The sequence below is a fragment of the Acipenser ruthenus genome, chromosome 4 (genome assembly GCF_902713425.1).
Source record: "Acipenser ruthenus chromosome 4, fAciRut3.2 maternal haplotype, whole genome shotgun sequence".
Taxonomy (NCBI): Eukaryota; Metazoa; Chordata; class Actinopteri; order Acipenseriformes; family Acipenseridae; genus Acipenser; species Acipenser ruthenus.
In genome coordinates this window covers 3663421-3683944 of record NC_081192.1, presented here as the reverse complement: position 1 = coordinate 3683944, position 20524 = coordinate 3663421, and the positions used below count along the sequence as shown (strand labels likewise).

The 20524-nt window shown below is 42.1% G+C and overlaps 1 protein-coding gene across 11 annotated transcripts in view; it reads left to right on the top strand.

Annotated features, from left to right (window-relative positions):
- The window catches only part of plecb (plectin b), a 242075-nt gene that overhangs the window by 127141 nt on the left and 94410 nt on the right, over positions 1–20524 (top strand). For 4 of the 11 annotated variants that reach the window (XM_059021362.1, XM_059021361.1, XM_059021359.1 and 1 more), the window contains exon 1: positions 17822–20088. The exons of 6 other annotated variants lie outside the window; for them this stretch is intronic. In XM_059021362.1, coding sequence (XP_058877345.1) covers positions 18210–20088 — 1879 coding nt within the window. In that variant the 5' untranslated portion in view covers positions 17822–18209. Of the gene's footprint in view, positions 1–17821; positions 20089–20524 lie in introns of those variants that run through there. One more of the 11 variants, XM_034000882.3, reaches the window with a different exon arrangement.

The following is a 20524-nucleotide window of genomic DNA, read 5'->3' as shown; positions in this document are numbered from 1 at the left end:
AATTATCTTTAGCATTCATCCCAGAGTGGTTCCTAGCAGAGATAGAAACTCCAGGAGATAAAACAAGAACAAAAAACAGAAACAATTAAAAAAACAAGAAAGCTTGATTTAATGCATCTTAAAGGAGTTTGTGAGAAGCAGAAAGAAAAGGGTGGGAGAAAATAAATGAGGTGCATTTATAGTTGGACTGTCCACAGAGTTTGAGAACAACAACCGCAGGCCTTGTTTTCCAGCGCCTCTCGGCTCTCGTGAATTCTCAGAGCCGATTATAAATATTCTACTGACGAGGGAATGGGACCGGGGGGCGCTTGGGAGATGAAAGCAGTCTTTTCAGTGCTATGGCTTTCTCACAGGGTCACTTCTGGATTTAAAGGAATGGGGTGTTGTTATTTATTAGGTGGGTTTTAAAGGGCTGATTCTCCATCATCAAGGGAGAGGTGCCAAGTGCTCCAACGAGGGGGCATTCATCTCAGGGTCAGTTTATTGTTTTTCATTGTCAGCCTGCAGCAATGGCACTTTCTTTCAGCCCCTGTCTTCAGTGATAACTGGATAAGAACACACACACACACATATATACACACACACACACACACACACACACACACATACAATTGAACATACTTTATATTCAAGCCTGTTTATGGTATTTAGGGAGATGGAATTTGTGGCCGAATTCGATTTTCCCACTCACACTTTTTATTGAATGCAACATTAATCATAATACATCAAAATACAACATGTGCAGGAAACGTGTACAGTGTGAAAGATGTCTACTAGACAAAACGAAAGCAGGTACAGCTTCCTCCTCTCGCCAAGATAAGCACCAACTAAGACGTAGCTTTACAGTAAACTAATGAGATCCATATGTGTCTCCATCCATTTACGTTTCCTTCCATATGATGATGTAGATATCCTTCTGTCTGGTGTTAATGGCTGAAGTGTAATGCTGGCTCCAGGGATCAGCTTATTTTGCCTCCCTGGCGCATCTGCACATTTGAAGTGTCATTTGTGTTTGTAGTTAGTTATTTTTTTGGGTGACACAGTATAGGTTACCTTCATTGTAAAGTGGTTAAAGAAAAGGGCTTATAACCAGGAGGTCCCCAGTTCAAATCCCACCTCAGCAACCTCCTTGTGCTCCGTCTTTCGGGTGAGACGTATTTTTAAGTGACTCTGCAGCTGATGCATAGTCTGATATCAAGTCGTTGAGACAGGAAGTGATGTATGTGACCTGCGACAATTAAGCTTTTCAACGAGAAATGCGTTCATTAACGATCTCATCGACTCAAGCATTAACGGATTGATTTAATTAACACATTTTGTTTGAAAATCACTTGCTACTAAGGGCAGGATTTTCAAAAGTTTGTAAATGATAACTCCAGTGTTAGTCATGAAATCGGCATGTAGCATTTATTTTGACATTGCCAAGCGGTCGTTATGTCTGTTTCGTTATTAAATAATCGTCATAATGTGATTTCTGAAGTTATGTTGATTTGTGAAATAATGTTCATACCTTAACATTGGGCAGTGTGTTACCTATAGTCGCAAGAAGCCCTGCTTGTTACGATATTAACATCTTGACTGACAGCATCTTTGAAATTGGTATGAAATTTACTGTAAAGTGACCCACTAATCTATGAATGTTTTTACATTTTTTGACAATTGTTAACAACAATGTATTGCAGTTTATGAATATAAATTTATTACGATGACCTTTTAATGACATTAAAGTAAAGCTTTGTGTCGTTATAAAGTAATTATAAATACCTTTATTCCTCTGTGTTATTGTATTATAAACCCATTTAGAGAAGCATTGTTAATTGGTATTAACAGGTGTGTTGGCAAGAACCTTTCTTCTCAGCTAGACGTACTTGTGATCTCATATGTTAAAAGCTTTGCATGACAGCCAAGAATTAAACCGGCAGTAACAACAGCTAGTGCTTCAAATGGCGGCTCAAGCAGTCAATACTATTTAACATGTTGGAGATATATACTTACAGCTGGTATATGTCTTGGCAGGCAAATAAAGTTTACAAAAACCACATTGCACCACAGGGTTGTGTGCTTATGTATGTGCTAAATATTTTCCTAGGGAAACCACATTGGGAGACACCACCTCATTTACAAAGATACCCTGTGTTAACATTGCAGCATTTACATTGAGTTACATTATACTCCTTCTGCACTTAAATTAAGTGTTAAACAGGTCCTGTCAAACAGGTCCTTCCCAACCTGAGCAAAGACTGAAGCTCTGAGCCTTCCAGTCCAGTTCTTTATTCCTACTGTGTTCTTATTTGTTTAACTGGACAAAAAAAAAGAAATGCATGCAGGTCTTAAAGCAGATCAAACTCTCATTAAACCTGATGTGGAATGTCCTTCACAACTGAAATTGCCCAACCTTGAACTGCAGTTACAACCTAGCTGTTCAGGAGGCTTTTACCCCCAAACTAGCAGACCGTTTAAAACCAATTGGAGGCTAACTGGGTACAGAGAAGGTCACTAAAGGAGAATGTGCAACAGTCTTCACTGCAGAATGTCTTATAAATGTTAAAATAACATTTACTGTAAACACAAGTGGTTTTCACAGGATTGCAGTCCACTCTTCTCTAGGTAATTCAAACCAGTAACTTGTACAAAGTTATGTTCTTATGTGAGTTATAAGACCATAAGAACATAAGGAAGTTTATAGTCATGCTTATGATCCAGACAGTTAACAATAGTACACAGTCTTATAAAAGATGTATTCCTAACCTAATCTTTAACAGTAGTTAGTAACAGGCATAAAAGAGGAACAGAAACAATTTCAGGTATCCAGTCAAATTATCGTTACTGGGAAACCTGAATAACAGGTTGCCAAAGGGATGTGCTTATTCAAACTGCCTCTCATTTATTCAAAATAAAGGAATTACTGTATGCTCTGTGGTTTACTGGCTGTTTCACGGCTATAATTACCGGTTTCTCTGTATATTTATATTTCACTGCATATAGTACTAATAAAAAATAAAACATAAAACATATGTAGTAGGTTTTAAGTGCTTAATATTCATTATTCCTTTATTTTCACGTTTCTTAAAAGGGAGCTACCTTGGGACAAAGTCATTGAGGCTCTGAAGCGTTCACCATTTTAATAAGCCCAGTGCCATTAAACACTGGAAACTCATGGAATAAAATGGCTCCCAGCTTTTGTGAGCTGCATGGCAATAAAAGCAGCCCGTTGATTTAAAATGAATGAATAACTCTATCAGCCTGTGCCAGCCTGCAGAGCCGAAATCTGTTTCCCATGTTCTGTAAAGAGGAAGGAACATCTGATTCATTCTGTCCAGATGGAGGTTTTTTACGAGCGCTGTACCCCCCTAATGCCCCCCCCACCCTTCCACCCAGTCTAAAGACACACACACACACCAGAGCCGCCCGCAGTCGCTTGGCAGAATCACAAGATATCATGTGTCGTTTAGATTACTACTGGCTTCAATGCATTGTAGCATTTAACTTTATTTTTATGAGATCTGTTTGAACGTAAATCAAGCTGCCAGAAGTGCCACAAGGAAGTGGTCGCCCCCTGAATTACTGCACTCCACAGATAGTGTATGTTGTATTTAGGTGGAAAAATAAAATATATCCCTACCTACCAGTGTAATTCCTGCAGCATGCTGAAGAGTAAATAATAAACTGGTGCTGTTCAATGGCTTGGCCTGTAGGGGGCCTGCATTGTCTTCAAGAGGCTCAGGTTCTGGCACGCCCATATAATATGAAAACTTGATACTACTAAAACTAAAAGTACAGGTATATTGTTGGAAGTCAAACAAGTAAATGTCCTAAATGGCTGAGGCTTCAGGGCACATATTATGATTGTAACTGCTGAGTAAATACAGGGACCTAATGCTGTAATTTCAATGCTATTATTTTTAGAATGACTTTGATATTCTGCAGTATAAAGCTACAACCGTAGATAAAAAAAAAGTCAATAAAAGGCTGAGCTTCCTTTGGTTTCAGAAAGGGACGCTGCCTCTTTAAGTGCTGGTTTAGTGTTCCCCAGCCTGCAGTTTGTTTGGTTCAGTTGCTGGGGGCAACAGCAGTGTTTCTTACCACAGACCTTGATTTACTTACCCTGCTTCTGAAATGAGTCAGATTGCCCAGGAAACTGTGGACTGAAAAAAGAGTCCTCGTGAAAGGGAAGCCTCCCCGACCACACCCTGCTTGGGTTTAGCCTGCTGAGTCACTCAGCATCCATTTTGTAACTACACCGGACCGCCAGACACAGGACTTGGTCGGCTGCATGCTCTTCATTTCTTCTTTTTTTTTGTTCTCGTTTTAAGACATTTTATTACCTTTTCTCCTCTTGTGGAAGTAGTGCAAAGTGGGGCAAAGACAGATACTGTAACTGTGGTAAAAGCAGGGTACATTTGACCATAGAAAACCCACAGTCTCCTGCTCTTTCCTGTCATTAATAGCAATACTCACCCAATGAGAAAGAACTGTGCCTGCCATAGGCCTCTCCATAGTCTCTGCCTGTCAGTACCTGCTTCTGATTTGTCAATGTGCATTGACTTAACTGGTGCAGAATATCTCAACTCCCTGCTTTCCACACCCTTCCCATCCTGTTATCTTCCTAATCATCGTTCAAGAGGAAATCATAAAAAAAAAAACATTCAAAAAAACATTTAACCTTGAAAATACGAGTCTTGCAGCCTTTTCAAGAAAGCAGCAGTGCTTTTTTTTTTTTGACGTTGTGCACTCTGCACAAAACCTAATGGTGAAAGTCACTGCTGTGTACCGTGGTAAAACATAGCAAGCAGTGTTAAGCACTGTGTCAGCATAGTGACGCATGGAATTAAACAAAGCAAAGTGAATAAATTATAGTTCTTAATGTGCACATGCTTAATTTACCATGCTAATCTCGTATTAAGGTTGGATTTAGTTGGTACAATTTCCAATTGACAAGATTAACAGGGCATGCATATATATGATCTCGTAAGAAATAAACGTTTCTGTATTCCAGTTACACGCCTGCAATTCAGTATTCTGTACTGGTACAATTCAAGAACAGCATATACGAAGGTAAACATTGGCAAGCTGAAACCCTGTAACGATAAGGAAGTAATAACTAACTTTCCTTTTGTAACTGTCCCTGGCACAAACCCATTATAACTACATTGATTATGTCCTCCTGACACACTGCCGATGTCTACTCCATTTTATTCCTGCTTCGTAGTTTCAATCATATCGTTGTTTAAATAGTTTAATATGTGATCAGCATTTGTCATTGTAACACAATACCATGACAGGGTAAGGGAGAGGGCGAGCTGTAGTGAGTTGTCGTGAAGAGGATAGAAGCCTCTTAGGATTGCAGTGCAGGGAGCCCGAGAAGGCCCGTTTTCACATCCCCATTGACAGCTTTCTGCATTGCACCTCCTGGTCTCTCTGCTCTAACCATTTGTTAAACTGGGACTATAAACAGGACCTCCCTATAAATAGGACAGTTCTACTACAAGATGGGGGCAAGTCCTTGGGATAGCAAACATTATTGTTTAGAACATATGGTCTTTTGATTATCCCTCTGGCTTCCAAACTCGGTTTTCCAAAAACACATTTATTTGAAGTGGATTTTCAAGTCAAACTCATTCCAGCTAAACTACTTCTGAAAACCAGTTTAATGACTTGGAGAGCATCGAGGTGTAAATCAACCTCCGTAAACACATGACAAGAAGAATGTGAATAATGGGCCCTTTTCACAAACCTTGTGAGTTATTTCAAGAAAAATGCAGTTTGATATTTATTTTGTTTCTCTAACTATAGTTAGTTTCTCTAAGTATAGTTTCTTATGTTAGGAATAATAAAAAAAAAGAAAAAATCATTAATTAAAGCTAAATGGATAATAATTGCCTCAAAGACAAATATTCCATCATTATTAATTACCCTTAAATTCATGTAACCCAGTGATGTCCAAATCCTTTCTTTCTTTCTTTCTTTCTTTCTTTCTTTCTTTCTTTCTAATGACTGTAACCACATGTTAATGTAAGTGTATCTTGGACACAAGGCTTCCAGTGTGCCTGCCTGTGTAAGTGGTCCTGTAACAATGTGTGTAGTGGTGTGGTTGGGGGGGGGGGTCTCTGGCTTGGCTGCCTGAGATTTATGGTGCTGTTGCTGCAGTGTGCAGGCAGGAGATGAAAGAAGCCCTTGTTTCTACCCCCCCACCCGCCAGCCCAGGCTGGGAAATGGGATACAGATGGAGGTGGTGGTTTGGGCTTGAGTAAGCGGGGCGACTGATGTACCGTACTAGAGCTGCTCACTTTCCTTAATCAACCGCGCCCGGCGGGAGATCACTGCCAGTGACATCATCGTCTCCAGGTTAGAAACCTCATTTCAAATGGCTGACCCCCTGGGAGATCGCTTCTGGCACAGTGGCAAGAAAGGTCTGTGTTTTTACTTTTCTCATTCAATCCATTGTCAATGCCATCCCTAACATATACTCCAGTTCCCACCCTCCCTCTAACTGCCTAACTTAGACTGCCATTCTCACTCCACACTTACCATATTTCTACTCTGCTCTAAATCCATTTTTGATTGACATTAAATATTAGATTTATAGTTTCTGCTTAGATGCCCAATAGGCTGTCCTGTCTACATTAACATCTCTGTTATCATCAGTCCATCTCTAATACTGTACAAGGGATGCTGAACATGTTTATTCTAAGGCTTTGCCTGCTCAAACTCAGTGTTTGAAACGGCAGTGCTTTCTGAGAAAGTATACTTAACCTCTCTCTCTACAGTGTAGAATGCACTCATTACCTTACGTTGCATCTCGTTCTCATTATAGTTTACAGTGAGGGGCGCAGTGATCACAGCTTGTTTTGCAAGGGCTTTAGATGTGCAATCCAAAATGCTTAATGTTGGATTGGAAACAATTCTGTGCTGGCGTACAAGCAGTAATTAGGAATTAGGGGAATTCTTTCATGTTTTTGGTGGGATCTCACTGGCAGCAAGCAGTTATATATAAACCTCTACTTTGTTGCCAGTTACAGTAGTATTAAAAATTGCTGTTGTGCAATTGGGTTTTCAAAAATGATGGTGAAAGCCTCTTATGTTAGTAAACTTTGTAAGGGCAGAGATTAGCACTAATGGAAACCTGGAGAACTGTAATCAAAACCACTTCAGTCAAAACGATTTAGTCACATTCTTACTTTATTTATTTATTTATTTATTTTTTAAATACAACCCCCAAAACAAAGGGTTTCAGAGATATTTCAGAGATATCATAATGTCCTTTTCCACTGGGCCATTTGGGCTGGCCTGGTCGTATTCATTATTTCTAACATCTACCTGTAAACCACACTTCAATGAACTGAACAACGGCACCCTAAAACCTGTAAATCCACTACATAAAATGACCCTGTCCTAGTTATTATTTATAGTATTTTGGGATGTCAAAAGCAGGATTATTAAAGTTAAAGGTCAGCCTTATGAACTCTTTCAGCACTGGAAGGAAGTTATCTTTCCTAGAGCAGTACCGTTTAGATAATTATAATGGACTCCGGCACTCTTTTCCAATTAGCTTTTCTAAACATTTAATGTGCAGTTAATTGCTCTGCCAAAGGGGGCAGTTCTCATGCCAGTATGTGTTCATCTTGAACCAATTACAGCAAGAGTGACTAAAAAACAACCATTAAAAAGACCGTTAAAACCGAGTGATGAAAATCACATTGGATTTGACTACAACAGTACAGACTAGCTTTTTGTTTCTTTTTCCAACAAAAAAAGCTCCAGTCGTTTCATTTGCCGCCAGGTTATATTTATTTTTAGCCCTGTGTCGGGTGACCCGTGACTTCATGCATTTTCCACACTGGAACAGGAAAAGTTGATTCCATCTGTGACTCATATAGAATTAGAGTTTGGAACGCTCGCTCTCAGTTTATAGAACCGGAGTTTGGAACACTCGCTCTCAGTTTATAGAACCGGAGTTTGGAACACTCGCTCTCAGTTTATAGAATCAGAGTTTGGAACACTCGCTCTCAGTTTATAGAACCGGAGTTTGGAACACTCGCTCTCAGTTTATAGAATCAGAGTTTGGAACACTCGCTCTCAGTTCTCAGTTTTTCTTGGAAGAATTTAGTCCTCTGTAGATGCATATCCCCTTAAAGGAGCAGAGGAATAAGAAGAATAAGGTTGAACAGTTTTTTTATTATGGCTACTATATCTATTGGTACCATTTAAAAAATGAATTTGAAATAGTTGCCATCATTTTGATGTTACTAGCATACCTACATTATTATAGTGTTTAACTATTTCAATAGTTATAGGAGTTTTCAGCCTGAGTTTAAAGAGTTTTATTACTATTGATATAAGTCACCAGGTCGTGCTTTTCATGTTAATGTGCATTTTATTGCAGTAAACAAAGGTTTGCATAGGTGTAGTCAGCCAGGATCGAGGCTTGATAAATCACAGCATCCTTGATCAAACTTAAGCTGTAGATTTTATCATTGTATTTCTTAGAAGGATAGGGTGGATGTTGTAGTCCCAGAGCACACTGGTGATCTAAATGTATGTGTCACTCTTAAAGCTTTACCTCTTAGCCTGGATCCTCTTCCATTTCAAAGTGTGGGTCCTATTCATAGCACATGTCGAACTGGCAGGGCTGTGAGCAGCTAAAGGGGCCTCTTCAAGGACACATCCATGTCAATGTCATAGCTGTCTATAGGGGTGACCCACACTGGAACAAGCCACAAAAGACATTGACAAAGACTTCTTGTTGAAAGTTTGTCATATTGTATTGCAAATGTTTTTTTTGTTTTTTTGACCAAAAGTGTAACTTATGAATAAGAGTTTAAACATAAGGATTAAGTCCAAATATAAATCTGCTGTGCTTTTCACATTTAACCACCACTGAAGTACAATAAAAGTGGTTACTGCAGGAAGCAAGTGTATGCACAGATAACAGATTTCAAAGACGGCACTCGTGATGTGGTCTCATTATATGATTACATTATATGAAGTCAGTTGGTTTTTCCCTCTTTAAGGGCCTGTGTTTTTATATAAACATGTCTGTTTTGTGCTGCTTGTTCTCTGAGTCTGAGTTCAGCCACATTGGTGACAGGCTGCTTAGCTTGTATGTCAAAGGAGGACAATGTCAATGGCAGAGAGGTTCCACATGTCTTATAGTAAATATAATACAGTAGAACCTGTCATATAATAAATATAATACAGTAGAATCCATCATACAATAAATATAATACAATAGAACCTGGCATATAATAAATATAATACACTAGAATCCATCATATAATAAATATAATACAATAGAATCCGTCATATAATAAATATAATACACTAGAATCCATCATACAATAAATATAATACAATAGAACCTGTCATATAATAAATATAATACAATAGAACCTGTAATATAATAAATATAATACACTAGAATCCATCATATAATAAATATAATACACTAGAATCCGTCATATAATAAATATAATACAATAGAATCCGTCATATAATAAATATAATACACTAGAATCCATCATACAATAAATATAATACAATAGAACCTGTCATATAATAAATATAATACAATAGAACCTGTAATATAATAAATATAATACACTAGAATCCATCATATAATAAATATAATACAATAGAATCCGTCATATAATAAATATAATACAATAGAACCTGTCATATAATAAATGTAATACAATAGAATCCGTCATATAATAAATATAATACAATAGAACCTGTCATATAATAAATGTAACACAGTAGAATCCATCATATAGATGGTATCTTACAGGATCGGATGTGACAGGTTCTACTCTATCAGTTAATAGAGGGGATGGTATCTTACAGGATCGGATGTGACAGGTTCTACTGTAGTACTATTTGGATCCAGTTAATTCAAAACCTGAATATATATTTGAATACTGTGATCAATGTTATGCCCTTGCTTTATAGTGCTTTTCAATCAAATGTCCAGACAAAAAAAAGTTAGAAATATAATTCTGCAATTTCTTTTGGAATCCATTCCAATTCCGTTTGCACAAACCAGTCCTTGCATAATGAAAATGTGCCTGTTAATTAAACCCTATTATAAAGAGTTGCATGTACACAGGCCCTGTTTAATAAAGCCAATTTGAATGAGTCTTGTAGGCAGATGCTTCATGTCAGCTGTGGAAAGCAGTGTACGAGCAACTGTTTTAAACCAGGCTGCTCACTGCTGCTCGAAGTACACAGCATATGCATTAGAGGTAACCACAGCAGTTTTCTGAGAAGCCAACTGGTCACCTATTAAGCAGACAAGCAGAATACCTAGAGTTATGGCCAAATCACCACCCTAAGGAAATTAACACATTTTTCTTAATAAAGTCAAATGAAACCCGCTGAATAAAGTTACATTAACACATTGAATTACACATACCGCTTTTTAATCTGGATCAGTAAACGGGAAAATGCTAAGGGGGCTCTCTTGAGGTCCATTTACTACCTCCGGGTTTATCTCAGGATTTGCCAATTGCCTGTTAAATTGCACCAGGATCTTAAATCCCGGTATGTCTCTACCGAGAATTACTTGGTGGGGAAGACGGGGTACTATTCCGACTCGCATGTCCACCACTTGGGCCCCCAGTTCAATGGTCACCACTGCGGTCGGATAGTGTTTAATATCCCCATGTATACAAGTAATCCCCGTCTCGAGACTCAGATCTAATGGGCGATCCGCCAATAACTCCGGCGTGACTGCTGGCTCGGGTTCCCGGGTTTCAGGGTCCGGGGCTGTCGTGAGAGCTCTTCGGCGGTTAATTGCCGCTCAACAAGATCCACAAACTCATTAATGGTACCCGGATCCCCTTGACTGACCCACTCCCTTAGGGCGGCCAGTAGGGACCTTAGATACCGATCAATAACGAGGATCTCCACTACTTTTTCCGCACTTCTGGTTTGAGCCATCTGGTGGCCAGATGGATCAGATCAAACATTTGTGACCTGGGTGGTACTCCTGGAACGTACCCCCCTGCATGATATTTCTGGGCCCGGACGGCTGGGGTCACTCCAGTGCGGGCGAGGATCTCGGCCTTCAGATGTTGGTAGTCATCGGCAACACTCGGAGCGAGGTCGTGGTAAGCCTTCCGGGCCTCTCCTAGTAGAAACGGCGCTATGATTCCGGCCCATTTCTCGGATGGCCAACCCTCCCGGGTGGCAGTTCGCTCAAATGCGAGTAGAAAAGCCTCCACATCATCTTCCCGCATCATCTTCTGCAAGACGTGGGAGGGGCGTATCAAACTCACGTTGGGTTGATGGGGTGACGGACTGTCCAGGCGTACTTTCAAGACAGCCACCTCCTGCCGGGCTACCTCTAGTTGCTGTGCGTGTACCCGGTTAGTTTCTTGCTGCACCCTCGCCATTTCCTGCTGGACAGCCGTTGCCGACACCAGCGCTTTAACCAGCGCAGCTAGGTCCGCCATATTGTTGTACTACAGTGGGTCCGACTGTTTGGTCGTTGGATCCCACCGCTGCCCCCAAATGTGAAAGAGTGGTAGTGTGGTGCTACTGGACACTGGTGTTTTCTTCTGCACAGACTGGAGTAAACTCATTGCTTATTCAGGTGAGTACTTTTATTTACAATATTTACACTTCATCACACTTCAGGAATGACGTGACCCTTGTACTTCCACTGCAAAGACTGTTTTAAAAGAGCCGCGTTCAAACAGAAATAAACAATGCCGCAATACCACAGTCTTGTGTTGCAGTTTCTTGAACCATAAACACTTCTCACCGATATGCAAATCGCTGCTCCTGCAGCTGGTGATCAAACAGTGTTTTAACCAGTCCCAGTCATATAAATAACTCACTCTGCTTGTAGATCGCTGCTCCTGCAGCTGGCAACAAACAGTATTATACACCGTGACTGCGCCACACAGGTACCCAGGCTAACCCTGTGGGTCACCAGTTACAGCAGTAAACACAGTAATTCAAATAATTTGCCACTGCGAAACAAAAGCAAAACAAATCAAAACAAAAGTCTGCCTCACCAAGAGGTAAAACGCGTTATACTAAACTTTCACAAAATAGCCATGACTGGAAAAATCTCTAAGGTTTGCGCAGGCAAGACAATCAGGCGGTGTTCCCCAAAATTACACAAACCCCCCGATTGTTCTGCTCTGCTTAATTTTAAACTGCATAACCCCTCCTTTTAATTAACGCAGAGGTTTCTGGGGCGTGTAGTTTTTTCCCCAGTGACGCCATTCCTTAAAGGCACCACTGCTCTTTCTTCGAAACTAAATGAGAGCAGAGCTGTTATAATTGTTCTCCCTGCAGGCCAGGATTTCATTCCTGATCCAGTAGAGTGTGAAGTGCTTTGTTCTGCTCCTCCTCATTATGTAATTTTTACAGCAGTAAATTGTGTATTATACTGTAGTTTTGGTTGAACACAAGAAGAAAAAGCGGATGAACGCAAAACTTACACTGCATCACAATACAATACACACTGAAACGGGTGTGGAGAATGAAATATCTTCTTTGCTGTTGCAGAGCATTGTGCAGTAATGTGGTCTTCCAAACTGGATAACAACTTCCCTGCAGGACCAATAAAAGCATAGCTTTTCACTCTAATGCGGTTTATCAGCAGTTACAGCGCTTTGTATGGTACTGTTCTGCTAATGCACAGTACTTTCGGAAAAGACAGTAAATAATCGTAAAGCAATTTCCTCTGCCTGACAAGTTTTGTTTTCCATTCCCTGCAGCAATACAATATTCTTCCGCATGATGTTCTCTGAAGCCAGGTGATTCATTCCTTGCAGTGAATAGCATTACATGTTACTTGAATGCAATCGAAAGTGCAGCTGCCCCCCATTGCAGCTGGTGACAGCTCTATTTCAAGATGTGCTAGCGAGGCTCTCCAATGACAGAGGGGGGCATGTCAGTGAGTCTGGGGCTATCTTTAGCAGCCCTGAGAGTCTACCACTTCAGTGCAGGACACAGTTCTGATATTGTCTGTTTTGCACCCGAGCAGACTATTCTTCCTCTAAAGGTCTTTTAGGCTCTAGGAACATGCAAAGTATCAATGGAGCCTGAGTGATGCATATCCCTGGTGAGACAGGTACAGATGAGACCCGTGTATGTAAATGCATATTGTGACAAAGTCTTATCTTGGCGTGTAATTCTGAACACAATTCAGGATCTTTTTCACTGTCTTTGTAAACAACCAGCACTCAAACAACAGATAGGCTTTTTACAAACACCTAACTCCCCCTACTTTATCACAGTATGTATGGTAGCTATACCTTTAGAATATCTGTGGTCGTATACAACAGGAGACACTGCTGCAGATGAGCTTAATTAGGTGAAGCTATAAGCAGTTAACAAGCTCCCCTCTTTCATAGAAGGATCAGTGATTGGGAAATTTGGAAATGTTTGGAGATTACAGCGTTCTATTGTTCTATTCATTTTTGTAATTCCCAACTGCAAATACGTATATGTTATAGTCTCCATAAAAATCTGATTTAAGCAGATTCCATTGACAAAAACGTCACTAGTAGTTGTGGCAGACTAAGAGGAAAAGGAGAGAAATGTAGTCCATGAGGGGCAAAAAGACTACATCCCCCAGATTGCCACGGGAGAGAGCCAGGATGAAGTTCACCTGGCTCTAATTGGGAATGAATGCCACCTGCCTGCAATTATATATATATATATACATATATATATATATATATATATATATATATATATATATATATATATATAATTCAAGAAAATGTTTGTTCTGGGCAGTCGCCAGTGTGTGTGAAGCGAGGCTGTCATGGTGAAGAAACCTGTGTGGTTTAAAAAGGTACTGTGTGGACCTTTTTGTGTTTTATGTGTGTTTAAAAACTGTTTTGTTTTAATCGGTAAACGGCTTAGCCACCTGATTTTAGATAGAACTGGAACCAACAAGTTTAATTAGCACTCCAAAACAGAGTTAGGCTTTGTTTAGTTTTTTTTTCTTTTTGTTACTGTAAATAATAAAAAGTGCATGCCAGTGCTTAAACCTGCAATTCTGTGTCTGGGTCTGTATTTTAAAAGGGAAAAATGAATCTGAGCCGTAAGGCTCCGTTACATATGGTGGCAGTGGTACCGAGCCCTACGGATCCAGCACAATTTTTAATTTTTTTTTTTAATATGGAAATTGAAGACCTAATAAAGAAGTTGGAGCAGTCGACTGCTACACAGCAGGAAGCCAACTGCCTGCAGCGAGAGGCCAACCGAGTACAGAGACAAGAGTGGGGGCTGCCAGACCTGGAGGTCTCAGAACCAGAGGTGTCGGAGCAGCAGCGGGTGCTGGCAAGAGTGGTGTGGCCTGCACCACAAGGATCGCCTGCGGTGGACCAAGAGTCACTGGGGGAGGAGCAAGGATCGCTGGTGGCAGAACAGGACTCGCCTGTGGCAGAGCTAGAGGTGTTACCGTTGGCTACAGACAGGGGGGAGGAGGTGAAGAGCACACCTCCACCACAGCCCCGGTCCCTTGCCCCATACTCTGGGACACCCTGCCGGAATGCCTGGACCTCCCTGTGCTGGACCTAGTGGCCAGGTCGGTGCACCACCAGGCACGGTCGGTCGGCTGAAGCTCCAGACGTCACGGCGCAGTCGGCTGACTTCATTTATGTTCCCCCTGCCTCCTACTGTGTTCCACCTGGAGAATCAGATGTTGCCTCACCGGAGCCGAGACTCCCACCTCTGCCTGCTGCTGCACCCACCAGATTATCAGCCTGTGCGTCAGTCACCCTGGTCACCCCGTTTCGGTCCCCTGTCGCAGGTTCACGGTCCCTTCCCGAGGTCGCCGGAGAAAGGATCGACCCGCCCTCAAGTCCGCCCAGAAAGGATGAATGTGGGACTTGAGGGAGGGTGGTGGAGTTTTAAAGGAGGGGGAATTGGCCTTGGAATGGCCGGTGTGCTGCGCATAAGGGGGAGGAAATGTGGCAGACTAGGGGGAAAAGGAGACAAATGTAGTCCAGGAGGGGCCAAAGCACTACATCTCCCAGAATGCCACAGGAGAGAGCCAGGATGAGAATGAATACCACCTGCCTGCGATTAAAAGGGCAAAATGAACCTGAGCCGTAAGACTGCGCTGCATAGTTTACGTGTCTTCATTAGTGGATAAGGCGCTGTTCCGTGAACATATTTGTTTTTGGGAGACAGAAATGCCAGAACCCCACGTCCTGTCTTTAAATATTTAGTTGGTGTATCATGTTGGCTCTTGTCCCAGCTCTTAGAGCTGCCTATGTCAGAAATTATTACATTCCATTCTAAAGCAAAGCGCCTTAGTGTTGAGACAAGAATGACAGTACAAGCATGTTAAAAAGATATGTTCTGACAAATGATAATCGGACACTTTGTGTACAATCAGCTGTAAAATCTACTCTTTGAACGGCCTTAACTGCAGGCAAATTAATGCAAATTACTTCTGATGAACTCTGCCATGTTTAGCATTTTATTTCAATTGGCATTTTGAACATACTGTACAGTGACTTCCCTTCTCCTCTCAGAGGGGGATGTGCTTGCTTTGCGGTTGAGATCAAGGTTCAAACCTGACACCATTGCAGCACAGTTTGTTAGGCTTGTGATGAACAATAAAAACTTGTACGGACTAGGCGTGGGCTCTTTTTACTATTATTATTACATTTCTTAGCAGATGCCCTTATCCAGGGCGACTTACAATTATTACAAGATATCACACATTATTTTTTACATACAATTACCCATTTATACAGCTGGGTTTTTCCTGGAGCAATTTAGGTAAAGTACCTTGCTCTTGGGTACAACAGCAGTGTCCCCCCCTGGGATTGAACCCACGACGCGCCAGTCAAGAGTCCAGAGCCCTAACCACTACTCCACACTGCTGCCTACATTACTACATTATAGAGATACTACATTATAAAGATTCTCTTTAATGTCGTCATAATTTCAGGATATGGCTTGAAAGACATCACTAATATCCTGTTGGATGCAGGTTCTCAGCCCAGTTGCTTTTCAGAGCTTCAATGCCATCATACTGTATTGGGGCACTTATTGTAGGATACAGTACATGCAGACACATCCTGTTTACTTGTGTACAACACAGTTGAAATGGGATTGCAGCCACACATCATTGACAGAAATACTGTAGCATGTGTTGCTGCAGGAATTGTGCATGCGTATGCAGCATTAGGGTAGAAACGTGTCTAAAAGAGCATTTAGACAATAAATCACAGATCAGTATTCAGTAGTACTGGAAGCAATGTGGTGCTTGGAATAGACCAGAACTTAATTTAAATGCAATATATTTTGTGTGAAAAGATGGCCATTCGTGAGTCACTCTATATTAAGCAATATGACATTTAGATTATTGACAGAGCTATTGAATTTTATGATTGAACGATGAATGAAAGGTTATATAAGGTCTAGAATGCAGCACTTGTTGTTTTTGTACGTTATCTTACAATCTTTGTGCACATCCCACCTCTTTGTGCACATCAAACCTCTAGCTGGGCAGTGTAGGCACTGCAGCCAATCCGCAGACAGCTGTTGCAATGGTGGCTTTCAGATCATATCCATTTGCAGCTGCCTTCAAGCTGATTTATGGACTTTTCCTTGAAGAGGATCTTTGACTTTCTCTGTATACTTCCTTGGCAGTTGCTATGGAGGGCAAAGTAAGCCACAATGTTTTAGCAAGGGAGGATATGTGAGCTGTGTCCATTGACATTTGAGGTATATTTACAGACCTGTATGATACATTCATAAGTGTCAGTACAGAATAGAGAAAGGGGCTGGTAATCTAATAGCACCTAGTGCAGTCTTGGGTGCTGAGTAAGATCATTCTGAAAAGAGAAAATGATGTCCTCTTGTTCCACACCCTTGTGGTTTCACAAGTGATACTGATATAAGATATGTTTTCTGAAGGTTGTTTAACCCTCTTTTAGCTCAGCTCTCATTTTAAATCTCTGTTTCGCAGTGCTTGCCTCCTGTTGCATCAGTTCTCAAGTTCTCAATTAATAGTGAGGGCGGCTCCCCCCTCCATAATCCTCCAAGCTCATATATATCCCATCTGAGGCTTGCACTGCTTACAGTACTTCCATGCAAGCCCAGGCAGCTTCATGCATGGTCCAAGGTGTCAGATTTACCAGATTTACTAACCTCAAGTTTGGAAACACCAGATGAAATGTCACTTACAAATTTCAGGCTACACAGGTCATAGCAACTGATGCCAAACCTTCTTCTCTTCCCTGCTCACAAGCGATCGCAGCATGATTAGAAGTTTCAGATAGCAAATGTGAATCTTAGTTGTTCTGAAGAGTGAAATGAATGGTTGTACACTGCTGTGTATGTGTGCAGTGTGTGAAAATGGGTGACAAGCCCAAACTAAAAAACTTAAAAACAACTACCGGCAACTTGCTTTGATTGCTACCTCATATCGGTGTTCAGAAACTAAAACACCTGTTGCTGTCTGAAGTGCCAGAGGTAAGCCTGTAATCCAAAAATACATGACAAGTGACAGACAGGGCATGTTGTGCCTTTTGTTCCACCCTCTCTCCTGACATTACATTCCCTCCCCTTTTCCTTCCAACAGCCTAAATTTGTCCTCAGGAAGGGGAAGAAATACCTGATTGGTTTGGTGTTGCTAGGCATCTAAATGTCTGCTTGAGGCTGGATAGCATTTGAAGGGTGGCTCCAGTTTTTTCTTTTTTTACTGCAAGGCCAGCCTACTTTCTCCCACAGCGAGCACGTGTTAGTGTGCAGGGTGTGTGTGCGCTCTTTAGTCACAGAGTGGACTGATTCCATGTGTTCTTCTATTCTCTCTCTCTCTCTCTCTCTCTCTCTCTTGCACTCATTCCCCTGCATTTTATTTGCATGCTGTTGCTTCCTCGGCTGCAGTGAAGGTAGGAGGAGCTCAGGGAACACTGTGGAGTGCTCCCTGTCACAGAATCTTTGCTTAGCCATTACCTGCTTACTTCCAAGCAAGGCTGACAAGAAGTACTTTTTAGTTTTAAAAATATTTATATTACAAAGGCACCCAGTGGAAAAGGAGAGAGAAAAGCAAACAGGAGAAGGATTCTTGAACAGAAAGGAGCTGGCAGCAGACACTGCCACTGAAGTTTTTTGATGAGAAGTTAGTTTTTCTTATATTTTTACTTTGAAAAGCAAATTTTTAAAAATTGTATTTGTATTACATTTTTCTTTGTACATTTTTGGACACACATTAAAAGAAGATGGTGGCTGGAATGTTAATGCCATTGGAGAAGTTGCGGGCGATTTACGAGCTGCTGTTTCGGGATGGGGTGCTGGTGGCCAAGAAGGACAAGCGCCCACAGAGCCTGCACCCAGAGGTCCCGGAGCTCACCAATCTACAGGTGATCAGAGCGATGGGCTCCCTCAAATCCAGAGGCTACGTGCGCGAGACCTTCGCCTGGAGGCACTTCTACTGGTACCTCACCAATGAGGGCATCGTCTACCTGCGGGATTACCTGCGTCTCCCGCCCGAGATTGTCCCATCGTCTCTGCAGAGGGTGCGCCGGCCTGCCTCCACCCTGGACGTGGCCCGAAAGACAGCGGGGGTCCAGGTTGTGGAAGGCCCCACTTCTTATGCTCCAAAACCATCATCCAGAGCTGGAGCAGAGGGTCTGGATTCACTTATGGATCGACAGGGGTACCGATGGAAGAAGGTGGCTATGGAGGAAGAGGAGAGTAAGACCCAGGTGTCTGCAGTGAGAGCTTCTCAGCAACCCCGCAAGCCCCACACATCTAAACCAGCAGCTGCTGCTGAAGGATCATCCTCTTTCATGGATCGACAGAGTAGCCACAGGGAGAAGACAGTGGTAGTACAGGAAATGCTTCAAACCAAGAAGGTTTCTCCAGGGAGAGGATCACAGAAGGCCCCCGAGACCCACACTCCTAAATCAGCAGAATGGGGAACAGAGGACCGGGCTACCCTCATGGATCGTCAGGGAGGCCGTAAGGAGGTGACAGCGATACAGGAAAAGTTCACAGTTCACAGTTCTTCAGGAGCAATAACCAAGAAGGCCTCTGCAGTGAGTGTATCCCAGGAGGCCATCAAGCTGCATGCCAATAAACAATCTTCGAGAGCCAGTGCTGAGGCCCCGGCCCCTATCTTGGATCGCCAGGAGACACTCAAGAAAGAGGCAAAAGTGGCAGAAGAAGAGATTAAGGTTCTGAAGAGCTCAGTAAAATATTCGCAGTCACCCCCCAAGCTGGACACTGCTAAACCATCCTTGGGAGCCAGTGTTGAGGCCCCAGCCCCTATCTTGGATCACCAGGAGACACTCAAGAAAGAGGCGAAGGTTGAGGAGGAAAAGATTAAAATGCAGAACAGCTCTGTGAAAGCTTCTCAGCCACCCCCCAAGCTGGGCTCCTCTAAATCAGTAAGCACTGGGGCCCCAGCCCCTGCCTTGGACCAGGAGCCACTGGAGAAGGAGGTGAAGATAGCAGTGGAAAAGATTAAAATACAGAAGAGCTCTGTGAAAGCTCAGCCACCCCCCAAGCTGGGCTCCTCCAAATCAGTAAGCACTGAGGCCCCAGTCCCTGCCTTGGACCAGAAGCCACTGGAGAAGGAGGTGAAGATAGCAGTGGAAAAGATTAAAGTGGAGAAGAGCTCAGTGAAAGGTTCCCAGCCCAAGCCAGTCACCCCAAAACCATCTTCGGGAGCTGAGGGCCCGGACTCCATCTTGGTTCAGAATGACATGATGGTGGTGGAGGAGAACATTCGGATTCAGAATGTTACAATAGTGAAAAACAAAGAGGTCTTTAGAAAGACTGAAACCCAGGAGAACACCGAGCTGTACACTGCTAAACCCAACTCAGGATGTGGGACAGAGCCTCTGTCTGCCATTACGTCCAGTAAGAAAACAATAGTGGTGGAGGAAAAGATTCAGGTCCAAAAGATCTCAGCAGTGACTGAAACCCAACAGGCCCCTGAACAGTGTGCCTCTAAACCATCACTGGGAGCTGGTACTGAGGTCCCGGGCTCCAGCTCGCATCACCAGGAACAGGAAGTGACGGTGATGGAGGATGTACAGAAGATCACTGCATTGGAAGGATCGGAAACAAACCCAGAGCCTATCACTGTGGAAGGTTTGTAAAACTTTAAAGCATTTCTGTTTTTCTCCTTGCTGGCTGTGATATCCTTGCCGTTGCTAGGTGTGTGTGTGTATGTTTATGTGTGTGTTACTTCCTGGCCAAAAAAGGGCTTATTTAACAGATCTAAATGTTTACTTAAGTTTCTAGGCTGTTTTATTTGTGTTGTTTAAGGCTACACAGGCAGCATGTCCATTCCATTTTACAATACAGTAATACAGATTTACACTCAGTGCATCATCCCAGAGAATACTTATCCAGTCTGGGTTCCCAGAAGCAACAACTTGCTGCTGCTTTTTTGTCTGAGCTGGCAAATTAAAAGTTAGTGGAATCAGGGAGTCAGGGAACTTACTGTCAGTGGGATCCTTCGACTGGCAAATTCATTTATTACCAACTATCTACTGTGTCTAGAGCCAGAATATTAAAAACAGGG